Source organism: Trachypithecus francoisi, unplaced genomic scaffold, assembly GCF_009764315.1.
Source record: "Trachypithecus francoisi isolate TF-2019V2 unplaced genomic scaffold, Tfra_2.0 Lachesis_group5, whole genome shotgun sequence".
NCBI lineage: Eukaryota > Metazoa > Chordata > Mammalia > Primates > Cercopithecidae > Trachypithecus > Trachypithecus francoisi.
This window is the reverse complement of record NW_022681470.1, coordinates 95,245,952-95,262,727: the sequence shown is the minus strand read 5'-3', so window position 1 is coordinate 95,262,727 and position 16,776 is coordinate 95,245,952. Positions and strand designations below refer to the sequence as shown.

Here is a 16,776-nt window from a genome sequence, read left to right as displayed (position 1 = left end):
ATTATTGAACCCTAGAAAAGAAGGAAATCCTGTCATTTGCAAAAACATAGTTGATCCTTGACGATATTATGCTAAGTGAAATAAACCAGTCATGTAGAAGGAAAAATACTGCATGATTCTACTTATGTGAAGTTTCTAAAATATCCAGACCTATGGAAGCAGAGAAAAGAATGGTGGTTGCCAGGGGCTGGGGTAGAAGGAAATAGAAAATTTGTTTTTCAGTGGGTATAAGGTTTCAGTTATATAAGATAAATAAATTCTAGAGACTTGCTGTGCAATATAATACCTATGGTTAACTATATGGTTGATATGGTTTGGCTCTGTGTACCCACTCAAATCTCATTTCAAATTGTAATCACCACATTTCAAGGGAGGGACCTGCTGGGAGGTGATTGGATCATGTAGGCAATTTCCCTCATGCTGTTCTTGTGATAGTGTGTGAGTTCCCATGAGATCTGATGGCTTGAAAGCGTTTGACAGTTCCCCCCAACTTCTCTCTCTCTCCTGCCACCATGTAAGACATGCCTTGCTTCCCCTTTGCCTTCCGCCATGATTGTAAGTTTCCTGAGGCCTCCAAAGCCATGCAAAACTGTGAGTCAATTAAACCTGCTTTCTTTTTACCCACTTTCAGGTAGTATCTTTATAGCAGTGTGAGAACAAACTAATACAGAGAATTGGTACCAGCAGAATGGGTACTGTTATAAAGATAACTAAAAATGTGAAAGTGACCTTGGATGTGGGTAATGGGCAGAGGTTGTAACAGTTTGGAGGGCTCAGAAGAAGACAGAAAGATGTGGGAAAATTTGGAACTTCCTAGAGACTTGCTGAATGGTTTAATCAAAATGCTGATAGTGATATGGACATTGAAGTCCAGGCTGAGTTGTTCTCAGATGGAGGTGAGGAATTTATTGGGAACTGGAGTAAAGGTCACTGCTGCTATGCTTTAGCAAAGAGACTGGTGGCATTTTTCCTCTGCCCTAGAGATGTGTGGTGCTCTGAACTTGAAAGAGATGATTTAGGATATTTGGTGGAAGAGATTTCTAAGCAGCAAAGAATTCAAGATGTGACCTGGTTGTTTCTGAAAGCATACAGTCACATACATTCACGAAGATATGATTCAAAATTTGAACTTAGGTTCGAAGGAGAAGCAGAACATAATGGTTTGGAAAATTTGCAGCCTGACCATGAGGTAGAAAAGAAAAATCCCTTTTCTGGGGATAAATTCAAGACTGCTGCAGAAATTTGCATAAGTAACCAGGAAAGGAATGTTAATCACCAAGACAATGGAGAAATGTCTCCAAGGTATTTCAGAGATCTTCGTGGCAGCCCCTTCCATCATAGGCCCAGAGGCCTAGAGGGGAAAAATTGTTTCATGGGCCAGGCTCAGGGCCCCACTGCTCAGTGCAGCCTTGCAACTTGGTACCCCGTGTCCCAGCCACTCCAGATCCAGCCATGGCTAAAATATCCCAAAGTACAGCCCTGGCTATGGCTTCCTTCAAAGGGTGCAAGTCTGAAGCCTTGGCAGCTTCCACATAGTGTTGGGTCTGTGGGCATGCAGAAGACAAGAGTCAAGCTTTGGGAACCTATGCCTAGGCTTCAGAGGATGTGTGGGAATGCCTGAATGTCCAGGCAGAAGTCTGCTGCAGGGGTGGAGCCCTCATGGAGACCCTCTTCTAGGGCAACTCAGAATGGAAAGGTGGGATTGGAGACCCCACACAGTGTCCCAACTGGAGCACTGCCTAAGTGGAGCTGTAAGAAGAGGGCCACTGTCCTTCAGATCTCAGAAAGGTAGACCCACTGACAGCTTGCACCGTGCACTTAGAAAAGCTGCAGGCACTCAATGCCAGCTCAAGAAAGCAGCTTCAGGGGCTGTACCATGCAGAGCCACAGGAGTGCAGCTGCCCAAGGCCATGGAAGCCCACCCCTTGCATCAGCATGCCTTGGATGTGAAACATGAAGTCAAAAGGGGATTTTGGAGCTTTAAGACTTAATGACTGTTCAGCTAGGTTTCAGACTTGCATGGGGCCTATGGCTCCTTTGTTTTGGCCAATTTCTCCCATTTGGAAGGGGAACATTTACCAAATGCCTGTACCCCCATTGTATCTTGGAAGTAACGAACTTGTTTTTGATTTTACAGGCTCATAGGTGGAAGGAATTTGCCTTGTCTCAGATGAGACTTTGGACTTGGACTTTTGAGTTAATGCTGAAATGAGTTAAGACTTTGGGGGACTGTTGGGAAGGTGTGATTGTTTTTGAAATGTGGAAAGGACATGAGATTTGGGAGGGACCAACGGCAGAATAATATGGTTTATCTCTGTGTACCCACCCAAATCTCATCTTGAATTATAATCCCATGTGTTGAGGGGGGAACCTGTTGGGAGGTAATTGGATCATGAGGGCAGCTTCCTGCATGCTGTTCTTGTGATAATGAGTGAGTGCTTATGAGATCTGATTGTTTAAAAGTGTTTGGCAGTCCCCCCACCACCCCTCTCTCTGTCTCCTGCCACCATGTAAGACGTGCCCTGCTTCCTCTTCACCCTCTGCCATGATTGTAAGTGTGGCCCCCCTCCAGCCATGGGGGACTGTGAGTCAATTAAATCCGTTTCCTTTATAAATTACCCAGTCTCAGGTAGTATCCTTGTAAGCAGTGTGAGAACGGACTAATACAATGGTATTGTGCCCTTTAAAATATAAGAGGATAGGTTTCACATTAAGTGTTCTTACCCAAACCCAAACCAAACCAAACCAAAACAAACCAACCCATAACAACACAACAACAAAAAACCCATAGGGAAATTTTTAGAGGTGCTGGATATGCATAGTATCTTGATTGTGGTGATGTTATCATGGGTATATGCATATGTCTAGATTCATCCAGATGTGTACATTAAGTGTGCACAAGTTTTTGTATATCAATTGTACCTCAATAAAGCAATAAAAAAGAGTATTATAATCTCTCTTGGATCCATCACCCAGCTTCAAAAATTATCAACAATTTGTTATTCTTGACTTCATCTACTCTCCCACACTTTATTTGTTCTTTTTATCACTGAACTATTTTACAGTTTCAAATATCATATCATTGCACCTTTAAATTTATCAGTATGTGTTTTTAACAGATATCTTAAAATAGCCACAAGATGATCATCACACTTAATAAAATTAATGATTATTCTACATGTAATCTAAAAAAGATATATATGAAACTTGCACCTTAAGTTCTAAAAGCCAAGCAATAATTCACAAAGTACAGATAATCACCAACTTATGCTAGTTTTCCTTACAATGTTTTGATTTCATGATGGTGCAAAAGTACTGTGCATTCAATAGAAAATGATATGATATTCTTGGGTGATGCTGGGCAGTGGCAGTAAGCCCCAGCTCCTCAATTTACCATGTGGTTTACCCTGTAAATTGAGGAGATCTGTACATTTTGAATAAAGCCAAACAATCTTGTTCTGACCTTATGCACAGGGTGACATTCAGAAGAAATATTAGTCTGAGTTCTAAAAAGGAAAAACAATTGAGAATCAATTTAAATACTGATGTTTACTTAACAAATGGCAAACTGGAATTATATTGCAATAAAATAACTTAAAATCCTCTTTACCTCTCTCTCCCAAATTTGTACTCATTTTTGCATGGCAGCTGCCCTAACCTTCTCTTTTGCCTTTTCTGTCCTTTTTAGTATAACTCTGTCTAGGCTTTCTGATATTATTTTAGTCCTCTTCTTTATCCATTATCTGGTTCAATATAACAAAACAAACTTCTCTACTAATCAGCAGTGGGCAGTGAATGGTGAGGGTAAGGGGGGATAGAGAAAACTGTGTGTATTTAAATGTACTGCTCTTACCAAATGTTATAAAAATAATATTTAATATTCTACTACCTCTGTCATAGGAGACATGAATTAAAGAAACTCTGCAATGTCAGTGTCTTTTAAAATTCTTTAGACAATTCCTTCTGTAATCCACTGGTAAGATACATGGTGTTTGCAAAGTTACTCAGCAATCACATGCATTGGGACAAATTGTCATGGAGTATCCAAATATAGGAGCCCCGAATCTAAATAGTCAAGGCTCTATCATCTGTAATTCCAATTACTATAGGTATGTGTGTGGATTTTTGCAGGGTTAATTTAGTGGAAAGATGAGATGTCTGGAAAATCATGAAATCACATAGTAATTCAGTAGAATATTAAATGTTATTTTTTTCTAGTCACAGAGGTAATAGCATATTCTTTCCCCCAGAATTCACAAGATTGTTGTGACACTTCTTCAACAAAATTTAGGAACTAAAATCATTAATTTTTTTTAACAACTATTTACTTAGCATGTACTGTGTTCCAGGTATTGGATCATGTCGAGTGTAGAAGGTGAAGTTGCAGTCCGACTGTTCAAAGCACTTGCAAGTTCAAGGGAAAAGGATATGGGTGGAAAATCTGCTTAATGCAGATGGGTTGCACTAAACACTTAATGCAAAACTCAGAGTGTTTTATGGGACTCTTAGGTAGGGGTACCTGCCCTAATAGGAAGGATCTAGGAAGGCTTCTCATTGAAGTGATGGCTTTTAGAGAATTGTGTGAACATTAACCTGGTAAAACAATAACAATATGGCATATTGCAGGTTAGTAAATAAATTAACTGAGGATAGAAAAAACTGGTATGTGAGCAAAATTACACAGTTTGATACATGATAGCACACAGCTCAAAAAGTGGAGTAATAAGGAATGAGGCTACAGGCGAAGGAAGGACTATGTAATGGACCTAGAACTTACTCTTGTAAGTTAAAGTATTTTTTTTTTTTTTTTTTTTGAGACGGAGTCTCGCTCTGTCACCCAAGCTGGAGTGCACTGGCCAGATCTCAGCTCACTGCAAGCTCCGTCTCCCGGGTTCACGCCATTCTCCTGCCTCAGCCTCCCGAGTAGCTGGGACTACAGGCGCCCGCCACCTCGCCCGGCTAGTTTTTTGTATTTTTTAGTAGAGATGGGGTTTCACCATGTTAGCCAGGATGGTCTCGATCTCCTGACCTTGTGATCCGCCCGCCTCGGCCTCCCAAAGTGAAGTTAAAGTATTTTAAGCAAGCAAGTGATGTAGTCAGATTTTACTTTTTATTGTATTACTCTTATGGCAATGGAAAGATGGATTTAAATCAAACAAGACTGAGGAAGAGAGCTATATCAGGAAGCTATAGTAATAATTAAGCAAGAGATGAGGAGGTCCTGAACTAGGGCATGGCAGTCAGCATAGAAGGAGAGAGATGGATTCCAGAGATACTCAGGCTGTTGAACTGTCAGAATGAGGTGTTTAGATAAGCAGCATGTAGCAGAGGGGAAAATGTCAAGATAACTCAAGTAGCTGGGTGATTATTGGTGTATAGGATAGAGAATACTGGAGGTTCTAGTGGTTTGTGGGAAGGGTGATCAGTTTGTTGGTACTTGAGGATATTTGGAAAGAGATACCTAGAGGGCAAGGGGATATTTAAGTTTGAAGTGAGTTCTGGAGTGCAAATGTAGATGTGTGAGTTAGTAGATTTGCGATGACTGAAACCATAGGAATCATTGATATTGTCACTAGAGAATGCATATGATGGTAAGATCCATGGAATGAACAACAAAGGACTCCATTTGGCATTTAGAGGAGGAGGTTCAGATCAAGGAGGAGAAAGATTAAGTACAGGAGTAGGAGAATATTAAGTGGATGTTATCAAAACCAGTAAGTAGAGACTTTAGAGAAAGATGGAATGATTGCCACTGTGACATGTAGCAGAGAAGTCTAGGAAGATAAAAATGGAGAATGACTCAGTTTATCTGACAGAAAGGTTGGAATAATTTCAGTAGATGGTGGGCTAAACCCAGACTGCCATGGGTTGAAGGGTTGGTGAGATGTGAGACAGAAGCAGCAGTTGTAGATGACTCATTTGACAAACCTGTAACTAGACTAATAAAGAAAAAAGGAGAGAAGATTCAAATTAATAAAATCAAATATGAAAGAGGAGATATGAAAACTGATGCCATGGATATAAAAAAGATCCTAAGAGACTACCTATAAATAATTATATAGCAATACATTGGATAACCTAGAAGAAATTGATAAATTACTAGAAACATGCAACCTACAAAGACTGAATCACGAAGAAATAGAAAATCTGGACAGACCAATAATGAGTAAGGAGATTAAATCAGCAATGTAAATACTGTGATAAGAGAAAAACCCAGGACCACATGGCTACAGTAGTAAACTCTACCAAACATTTAAAGAACTAATGTATTAATAAATTATTATGAAACTTTTCCAAAAATTGAGGAGAGATCACTTCCAAATTCATTGTATGAGGACGGCATTACCCTGATACTGAAGCCAGATATGAACACTATATAAAAAAATTACAGACCAACATCCCTGATGAATATAGAATCCAAAATCTTCAACAAAATACTGGCACACCTAATTCAATAGTTCATTAAAAGAATAATGCAGCATGACCAAGTGGGATTTATCCCTGAGATGCAAGGATGGATGGTTCAATAAATTTCGTTCTTTCCTAAAAAAAAAGGATGATTCAATGTAGGTAAACCAATAAATGTGATACACTACAAAAACAGAATAAAGGACACAAATTGTATGATCATCTGAATAGAGACAGATAAAGCGTTCCACAAAATACGACATCTTTTCATGATTAAAACAGTCAATGAATTAGGTGTAGAGGAAATGTGTCTCAACATAATAAAGGCCTTATATGAGAAACCCACAGTTAATCTACTCGAGGGTGGAAAATTAAAAGCTTTTCCTCTAAGATCAGGAGCAAGGCAGGGACGCTCACTCTTGCCACATCTGTTCATTTCTAATTCTATTATTTTTAATTCTATATTCTCAAGAACTTAAAGACATATTTTGTAGTAGCAGTATATCTTAATTTATTTATTAAAATGGAAATAATTTTATCTGGAGCATAAAGAACTAGGCTATAAATGTTAAATCAAGTAAAATCAAATGGTCCTTGGGAAATGTCATCATCTCTCTCTTTCCCCTTTCCTCTTCTTTCCACTCCCCTATCTTCTACCCTCTCTACCTTCCTTCATTTCTTCATTTCTGGGACTCCCATAAAATAGCTTTGTCCTTCTTTTCAAAATCTTTAGGCAAATCAGGAACTTTGGGACCAGGTAATTCAGCCTCATAATTCCCAGCTTTCCACAGTTGTTTTACTAGGCTTATTATTTAATTTATTTTATTTGCACCTTACAAAAACGTCCATCAGAGAAGTATTATTATTACCATTTCTCAATGAGGAAGCTGAGAATTGCAGAAATGTTAAGAAAATTGCTCAAAGTTACACACCTAATTAGGACTTAACTCAATCATTGTGTTTATACCATGCCAATTTGCTAACATAGTATTTACTCACAGATTTATTTATTTCAATTTAAAAATATCTTTGAACATTTAAATATTAAATATTTTGAATAAGCAAAAAATAAACATGATACCAAAATTCAAAAGAGAAGAAAATTCTCATGCAGTGAAAAGTTAGTCTCTCCCCAACTCCTATCCCCTAGATACTTAACTATTCTCCTGAGATAACCACTGTTACTAGTTTATAAGTAAATTCTAGCAAACCTTCATGTAGATACTATGTGAGTTTCAGAGGTTTAATTTGCACAGAGTGCTTCAGGTACCCATTATATGTGAAAAATGAGGATCATCTGTCCTTTAGCTATTTTCTTTCCATATAAAAAAATTATTCTTCTTTGTGAAGCTGGAAAACCTCATTAAGCATTCTTTTCTTTAAAAAGCCCAATCCTCCTTCAGTTTATCAAGTATAATTGATAAACCAAATAATTTATTGGTAAAAATAACTTTGGAATCTATTAGTAATTCATGAGGCAAAAAATGTAGGTCTAAAATTGTGTTGATAGAACTGTTTTAAGTCACGTAATCCTTAGCTAATTCTTCAGCATGCATCAGCTATAGTTCCTAGGATTTCAACATGAGAAAGAATGCTGTGAAAGTGCCTCACCCATCCGAGGAGCATCCCTGTTCCTTCTGGCATCCCTGACGTGTGTCAGTTTCCTAATAGTAACTTAGATGACTAAATTGTTTGGTTTCAGAGTACTAGGGAGGGATGACTAAACTCATGTTGTTTCTCTGAGATGCTGAGAAAGAATTTAATAGTAGGACTCAACTCAAAGACATTCCTACCTCTTCAAATTCCCATGTTAGGTCCTCAGTTTGTTTCTGTTTCTCTATTGTACCAACCCAATCAAGTTTGAAACATTGCAGATACAACACAGCATTCTTCTAGGTAAAGAGAACAAGGCATGAAATCTTCCCTCAGACAGTGAGAGGAGATTTCTCCAGAAAACAAGGTGCTGACCCTGCAGGTGCTATGGTACCCATGCTGTCTAATTAGTAGTGACTACAGCTAGAAGAACAGGGGATGCAGGGCAAGGATCTTCACTGGATAGGCCTTACTCCAAACAATGGCATTCTTACTCCAAACAATGGCATTATCTTTTTTGACATGTTCAAAATTATTGGTTAGTTATGGTTAGTTATTAGTTATTTTTATTTCTTCTTCATTTTAGAGTTTATATGTTTCTTAGAAGACCCACTATGTAATGTGCATAACTTTAGGCCACCCTTTGAGTTTTTGCAGGAGACTTTTGTGGTAGGTATATTTTTTATTTTTGTTTTACAGCTGTGTAAACTGTGTTTCAAGGAGGTTAGGAAATATTTAATGTCACACAGTAGTGGTGGCTGTAGATGTATGCATAACCAAGGTACTCAAGTTTTCTTCAAGTTGGGACAGTGAGTAATACTAACTGAAGTGTTAATATGGTTAAATAAGCTATACTAAGAAATTATCCATGGGATCCGTGCCAGCCATATTTTACTTATTTAGGTAAAAATATCCATGAAGTAAATGACAGGATAAATAGCTTTACAGAACTTCATTCCTTGAATATGCAACGAAAGGCTGAAATCCTACTAAATTCATTTCAAAAGAGAGAAATTGTGAAGGAGTAAATTGAATTAACATGTAGGAGAAAGTAACACACAATATTTAAAGAGTATGAGTGGAAAAACTTCAAAATGGATGCAGCACATACATTAAGTCAGTTTGGAAGAAAATGGGAGAAGATGAGCTTGGGTTTCTAGTAGACCACAGGTCACTCATAGTTACAAGGGCCATGGAGATGAGGTTAGTGTGTAAATCTGCAAACGTGAAGCTTTAAGGAGAGCACCCAACATGACTCTCATGGCCTAGGAAACTGAGGGATGGTGTTGCCTTGTTCAAGCCCATTAATACCGTGTCAGAACACACCCAGGGTGGGGCTGTCAGCATCTAGGAAGCTGATATATGATTTTGTGGCCCTGTTCAAGTCAATTAATTGTCAAGAAAAGCCTAAGGATCAATAGGCCATGATAAAAGGGGAAGTTAGTTGTAAAGAAAAACTGCAGTTGAGGGTTAGGATATAGCCAGGCTGCAGGATCAGCACATACTGGTCTCTACTAAAGAGAACACAGCTGGATACTGGGCATGTGGAATTGAATGGGAGTAGTTTTACATAAAAGATACTTCAGAAGCTGGGAAGTAGGAGAAGCACCATCTCTAATTATAGGAAAGCACCAGAGTTGTCACACAATTTGTCACATTCTACAATTACCACTGGCATCAGGAACCTGAGATAATGTCCCAAGTGAATCACTGTGCACTTATCCTGCTGGGGAGGATCATGGACTAGGAAATTTTGTGACACCAGCATGGATTGCATGCAGGTGGTATTTTGGTTAGGAAATAAGCACATCATGCTAGTCCTGGGCTGTTCCCTGTGTGGGGCTGCCTGCCCCTTATAAAAGGACTCTTCACCACACTGAGGCTATCTTCTTGACATTCAGTTGTAGATCTTTGGAGACTCTGGTGAGTACAAATCTTAGAAGCCTTTCTTGCACTTGGCTGGTGTTAGGGTTTAACCTGGGGACAGAAATGCCTATTTGTTTTAACCAATTTATCCTCATGGATAGGAAAAAGATAATAATGAGGTCTTGAAGGTAAATTTTAGCTGGTATTTGGTAGATAAACATGAAGGTGATGAGGAACCTGGAGTCAAATAAACAAAATCTTAAACTGAAGGAGAGTGAGAGACACAAGATGCTGTGCTGTCTCCTGCTTCACATCTGTTCCAAATACATCTTCTTGGAGTGCAATCTCCTTGGGTGAAGGGTGCAAGTTTTTGCAATTCTCTTCAAAAACTCATGGCTCAGCACCACAGTCAGCTCATTAAAACTGGTAACGAGGGCCTCATGGAAGATAAAAGTACAGTTTTGTTTGGTATTGGTTAGAATTTCACTATCTGAGTTTTCTTCTTCAGATAGTGTTTGTATTCAGACAACACTTGTTGCTGTCTCATAGGCAATTTTATTTTCAGAAAAAGGTAGAATGAGAGAACAGCCATAAAGACTGAAGAACTGAGGGTAAGAGGTCCTAAAAGTGAAGTGTGAAGAAGCTACATAAAATCATAAAGACTGTATTAGGGATCAGAGTTGGTCCTTAGATACTGGAGATTTGACGTTCTAGCTAATTGCTCCACCAACAGTACTGTCTCTCTTAGGAGCACTGTTGCTTGTGTATCTTTCAGATTCTCTGAGACTGAGGAGAGATGTCTTACCAGCAGCAGCAGTGCAAGCAGCCCTGCCACCCACCTCCTGTGTGCCCCACACCGAAGTGTCCAGAGCCATGTCCACCTCCGAAGTGCCCTGAGCCTTACCTGCCTCCTCCTTGTCCACCTGAGCATTGCCCACCTCCACCATGCCATGATAAATGCCCTCCTGTGCAACCATACCCACCCTGCCAGCAGAAGTATCCACCCAGGAGCAAGTAACATCACTAGAATTCATCAGGACCACGAAACAACAAGATCCAGTGGCTCTTCTTAGTCCCAGCACTCCGTCATCTTCCCTTCAGCTGTGGTGAGAGGCTGCATCTTCCCTAACCTCTGCCTGGCTTGAGAGCTGACAGAGAAAAGGCTTAGTTCTGAAAGCCGATATCATGTTGTTGGAAGATGAGCAGCCAGATCATTGCCTAATCTTGCCTTGCTGTCTGTGATGTAGATGGTGGTTTCTATCTCGAGAGCAATTGTGTTTATTCTTTTGCTTCTCCCAAATAAAGCACATGTTTCATGGTTAGGCCCACATTGCTTTTGTTTGCATTTCGTGTCTTTAACCTCCTCTGTTAACTACATCAAGTGAGCGTTCCTTTTCATCCCTATTGAATTATTAGAATTTTTAGGCTTTTCCATCACTGAATTCAGTGTTGCTTGAAATGTGTGTTTTGGATTGGGTACAACAATTGATTCTCTTTTATTGGTTTTAAACTCATTTTTACCCCTTCTAGCTTGTATGGCTGAAAAATTTACCTAAACTGTCTTAACTTCAGTTTCATCATCTATAAAAAGTAAGAGAGCATGTATTCAGCTGAGTGTACTTATAGCAATTAACTTATTCACAAGTGTTTCCTAATTGTCTACCATGTGTCAGCCAGTCTTCTATGCCCTGCAGATAGGGATGATGATAACCAAACAAAGTCCTTGCTCTTAAAGAGTCTATAGTCTTAAGGGAGTTACATATCACCGCCCCCCCTCCCCAAAACAACCTCCACACATGTCCCACACACGTAGGACAAATTATAGTAATGCGTGGGCTATATTTAAATAAAATTATTTAGAAAGACTCTTTGAAGTGACTTTTGGCTCAAAGACATGAATGAATAGAAGAGGCAACCACGGGCATATCAGGGGTAGATTGTTCCAGTTGGAAGAGATGGCCAGTGCTAAAGAAATACAAAATAACAGAAAGGAAAATGGTGGTCAAGGAGAAATGTTTGCAAATGAGGTCAGAGATGTTGGAGCTCTAGGATACAGTCATGATTTCGATATATATTTGAAGTTTGACAGTCTTCTTATGAGGATGGTCAAAGTCCTAAAATTTTATTGTATATAACCCAACAATTATATAATTACTTTTGCATAGCATTTCAACCAAAAGTACATAAGGTGTTTCAAACATATATTTTTTAAAAAGTTGAAAAGAACTGAGGAATAGATTAAAACTCTTTTGCTAAGAGGGACTGCCCAAATGAAAAGTAGATCTACCTGTTTTCACATTTTTTTTTTTTTTTAATTATACTTTAAGTTCTAGGGTACACGTGCACAACGTGCAGGTTTGTTACATATGTATACATGTGCCATGTTGGTGTGCTGCACCCATTAACTTGTCATTTACATTAGGTATATCTCCTAATGCTATTCCTCCCCCACCCCCCCACCCAACAATAGGACCCAGTGTGTGATGATCCTCTTCCTGTGTCCAGGTGATCTCATTGTTCAATTCCCACCTATGAGTGAGAACATGCCGTATTTGGTTTTCTGTTCTTGCAATAGTTTGCTGAGAATAATGGTTTCCAGCTGCATCCATGTCCCTACAAAGGACACGAACTCATCCTTTTTTATGGCTGCATAGTATTCCATGGTGTATATGTGCCACATTTTCTTAATCCAGTCTGTCACTGATGGACATTTGGGTTGATTCCAAGTCTTTGCTATTGTGAATAGTGCCGCAATAAACATACATGTGCATGTGTCTTTATAGCAGCATGACTTATAATCCTTTGGATATATCCCCAGTAGTGGGATGGCTGGGTCAATTGGTATTTCTAGTTCTAGATCCTTGAGGAATCGCCACACTGTTTTCCACAATGGTTGAGCTAGTTTACAGTCCCACCAACAGTGTAAAAGTGTTCCTGTTTCTCTACATCCTCTCCAGCACCTGTTGTTTCCTGATTTTTTAATGATTGCCATTCCAACTGGTGTGAGATGGTATCTCATTTTGGTTTTGATTTGCATTTCTCCGAAGGCGAGTGATGATGAGCATTTTTTCATGTGTCTGTTGGCTGTATAAATGGCTTCTTTTGAGAAGTGTCTGTTCATATCCTTTGCCCACTTTTTGATGGGGTGGTCTGTTTTTTTCTTGTAAATTTGTTTGAGTTCTTTGTAGGTTCTGGATAGTAGCCCTTTGTCAGAAGAGTAGATTGCAAAAATTTTCTCCCATTCTGTAGGTTGCCTGTTCACTCTGATGGTAGTTTCTTTTGCTGTGCAGAAGCTCTTTAGTTTAATTAGATCCCATTTGTCAATTTTGGCTTTTGTTGCCGTTGCTTTTGGTATTTTAGACATGAAGTCCTTGCCCATGCCTATGTCCTGAATGGTATTACCTAGGTTTTCTTCTAGGGTTTTTATGGTTTTAGGAAACTATTCCAATCAATAGAAAAAGAAGGAATCCTCACTAGCTAATTTTACGAGGCCAACATCATCCTGATACCAAAGTCTGGCAGAGACACAACAAAAAAAGATAATTTTAGACCAATATCCCTGATGAACATCGATGCAGAAATCCTCAATCAAATACTGGCAAATGGAATCCAGCAGCACATCAAAAAGCTTGTCCACTATGATCAAGTGGGCTTCATCCCTGGGATGCAAGGCTGGTTCAACATTTGCAAATCAATAAACGTAATCCAGCATATAAACAGAACCAAAGACAAAAACCACATGATTATCTCAATAGATGCAGAAAAGGCCTTTGACAAAATTCAACAGCCCTTCATGCTAAAAACTCTCAATAAATTCGGTATTGATGGAACGTATCTCACAATAATAAGAGCTATTTATGACAAACCCACAGCCAATATCATACTGAATGGGCAAAAACTGGAAGCATTCCCTTTGTAAACTGGCACAAGACAGGGATGCCCTCTCTCACCGCTCCTATTCAACATAGTGTTGGAAGTTCTGGCCAGGGCAATCAGGCAAGAGAAAGAAAGAAAGGGGATTCAGTTAGGCAAAGAAGAAGTCAAATTGTCGCTGTTTGCAGATGACATGATTGTATATTTAGAAAACCCCATAGTCTCAGCCCAAAAGCTCCTTAAGCTGATAAGCAACTTCAGCAAAGTCTCAGGATACAAAATCAATGTGCAAAAATCACAAGCATTCTTATACACCAGTAACAGACAAACAGAGAGCCAAATCATGAATGAACTCCTGTTCCCAATAGCTTCAAAGAGAATAAAATACCTAGGAATCCAACTTACAAGGGATGTAAAGGACCTCTTCAAGGAGAACTACAAACCACTGCTCAGTGAAATAAAAGAAGACACAAACAAATGGAAGAACATACCATGCTCATGGATAGGAAGAATCAATATTGTGAAAATGGCCATACTGCCCAAGGTAATTTATAGATTCAATGCCATCCCCATTAAGCTACCAAAGACTTTCTTCACAGAATTGGAAAAAACTGCTTTAAAGTTCATATGGAACCAAAAAAAGACCCCGCATTGCCAAGACAATCCTAAACCAAAAGAACAAAGCTGGAGGCATCACGCTACCTGACTTCAAACTATACTACAAGGCTACAATAACCAAACATCATGGTGCTAGTACCAAAACAGAGATATAGACCAATGGAACAGAACAGAGTCCTCAGAAATAATACCACACATCTATAGTCATCTGATCTTTGACAAATCTGACAAAAACAAGAAATGCGGAAAGGATTCCCTATTTAATAAATGGTGCTGGGAAAATTGGCTAGCCATAAGTAGAAAGCTGAAACTGGATCTTTTCCTTACTCCTTATACAAAAATTAATTCAAGATGGATTAGAGACTTAAATGTTAGACCTGTTTTCACATCTTAAAGGGAAACATATTTGATTAGTTTCATCAAATCGCAGCTAGCAGAATGCTTAGGGAATTTTGTTCTTTCTGTGCTCCAAGCCCCAACAGGAATGTTAGAGGGTAGAGTTTACACAAGGCAAAACAGAATAACTCCAAGTTATTGTCTTAACAGTAGGCTGTTGAATAAAGCTCTGGCTTAATATTGTTGACAGTTCCTCTTAACCCTGGGACACATTTTATCTTTAAGAAAAACAAAAATAAAAAATCCTTCATTTTAGGCGAAATATAATCAGCCTATTCAGAAAGTTCATAAACTTTAGGTGTACAGGGCGAATAATTACAAGCTGAGCACTCATGCAACCAATGCCAAATTCAAGAAAAATGACATTATCAAACCTTCTAAAGACCCCACATTGCCTTATTCAATAACACTCTACACTTTCATCACTGGAAGTAAACACTCTGCTGACATTTAACATAATTACTTTCTTGCTTTTTATTTTATTTTTTGACCATTAACATAGAGGTGTCTATATTAATAGATATAGTTAAGTTTTCCAGTTTTTGAATTGCATATAAATGGAACCATACAGTATGTCATTTTTTTGCCTGTCTCCTTTCAACCATCATTGTGTAATTTTTGCTTATTCGTGATTGCATTGTAGCATATCATTGTATAAATATACAATACTTTTGTTTCCTTATTTATTCTACTCTTGGTTGACACTGGGTTGTCCCTATTTGATATGTTATGAATAGTGCCATCATGGTGTTTTCTTCCTGCCTGTGGGTGCACATGATCACATATTTCTCTAGGGTATACCCCCAGAAGTATTTGCATCTTTAACTTTGGTAGGTGATGCAAACTGTTTTCTAAAATGCTGTCCCAATTTAAATGCCTAGAGCTGTGTAGTAGATTTTATGCTTCCTTTCCCTCTTTCAGTTAATCAATCATTGTCACCCTTCTAAGTTTTACCTATCTGGTATTGGCATAATTATCTTTTATTGTGCTTTGAATATGCATTTTATTAAATATTAATGACCTTTAGAAGCTTTTAAAAATGTTTATTCATTTTGACATATATTCTTGTGAAGTGCCTGCTAAAGGCTTTTACCCATTTCTATTGAGTTGTTTTTTTCTGACTAATTTTTATGATTTCTTAATATATTTTGGATACTTAGCTTTAATGGTAACTTGGCTAAACCACTGTAACTAAGATTTTCTCCTGTTTTCCTCCAGAATTATAGAATGTTTTATTTTTATCTTAGTGATACATTTTGAATTAATTTTTGTATGTGTGAAGTAAGAATCAGTATTCACTATTTCCCATATCAATGTCCAATTTCTTGAGTACCATTTGCTGACAAGTTTCTTTTTTTTGCCCATTACATTACTTTGACACCTTCATTGAAAGCCAACTAACTGTATAGATATAGATACATATACATGTGGGTCTATTTTTGGACTTTATTCTATTCTATTGATCTCTATGTCTATTTTTATGCTAATACCACATCTGATTAGTTTGGTTCTAGAATAAATATTCATTTGTGCTGCTCCAAGTACTGTATATTTCCACAGGTGTTTTATAATTAGCTTGTTAAGTTCTTTAAAAAACACTGAGGGGTTTTGACTGAAATTATATTAAATCTATGGCTCAATTTGGGAAGAACTGACAGTATTGACAAAATTTAGCAGTATTGGCTTTTTGATCCATGAACAAGGAGTATCTCTCCATTTATTTACTTTCTCTCAGCAGAGAAGTACACAGTGTTCAGTGAAAGGTCTTGCACATCTTTTATTAAAGTTTTTTGGTATTTACTTCAAAGGTTATTATAAGTGGATTTTAACATTTTATTTTTGAATTGTCTGTTGCTACAGATATTGCTATGACCCTGCTTGAAGTCACCTGAATGTCTGCATTATTTCTACAGCCTCCTTACTCTCTCCCAGCTTTCATCCTTGCTCTATATAACAAATACTCAACACAGTAGTCAGAATTAACCTCTTAAAGATAATGGCACTTTTCTAGTCAGAAAATCA

General features: G+C 38.2%; 1 protein-coding gene across 2 annotated transcripts in view; it reads left to right on the top strand.

Annotated features, from left to right (window-relative positions):
- Positions 1–11,197, top strand: part of SPRR2G (small proline rich protein 2G) — a 96,590-nt gene extending 85,393 nt beyond the window's left edge. The window contains exons 1-2 of one of the 2 annotated variants that reach the window (XM_033197075.1): positions 9,866–9,924; positions 10,643–11,197. In XM_033197075.1, coding sequence (XP_033052966.1) covers positions 10,664–10,885 — 222 coding nt within the window. In that variant the 5' untranslated portion in view covers positions 9,866–9,924; positions 10,643–10,663 and the 3' untranslated portion in view covers positions 10,886–11,197. Of the gene's footprint in view, positions 1–9,865; positions 9,925–10,642 lie in introns of those variants that run through there. The other variant, XM_033197076.1, reaches the window with a different exon arrangement.
- The last annotated feature ends 5,579 nt before the right edge of the window (positions 11,198–16,776 follow it).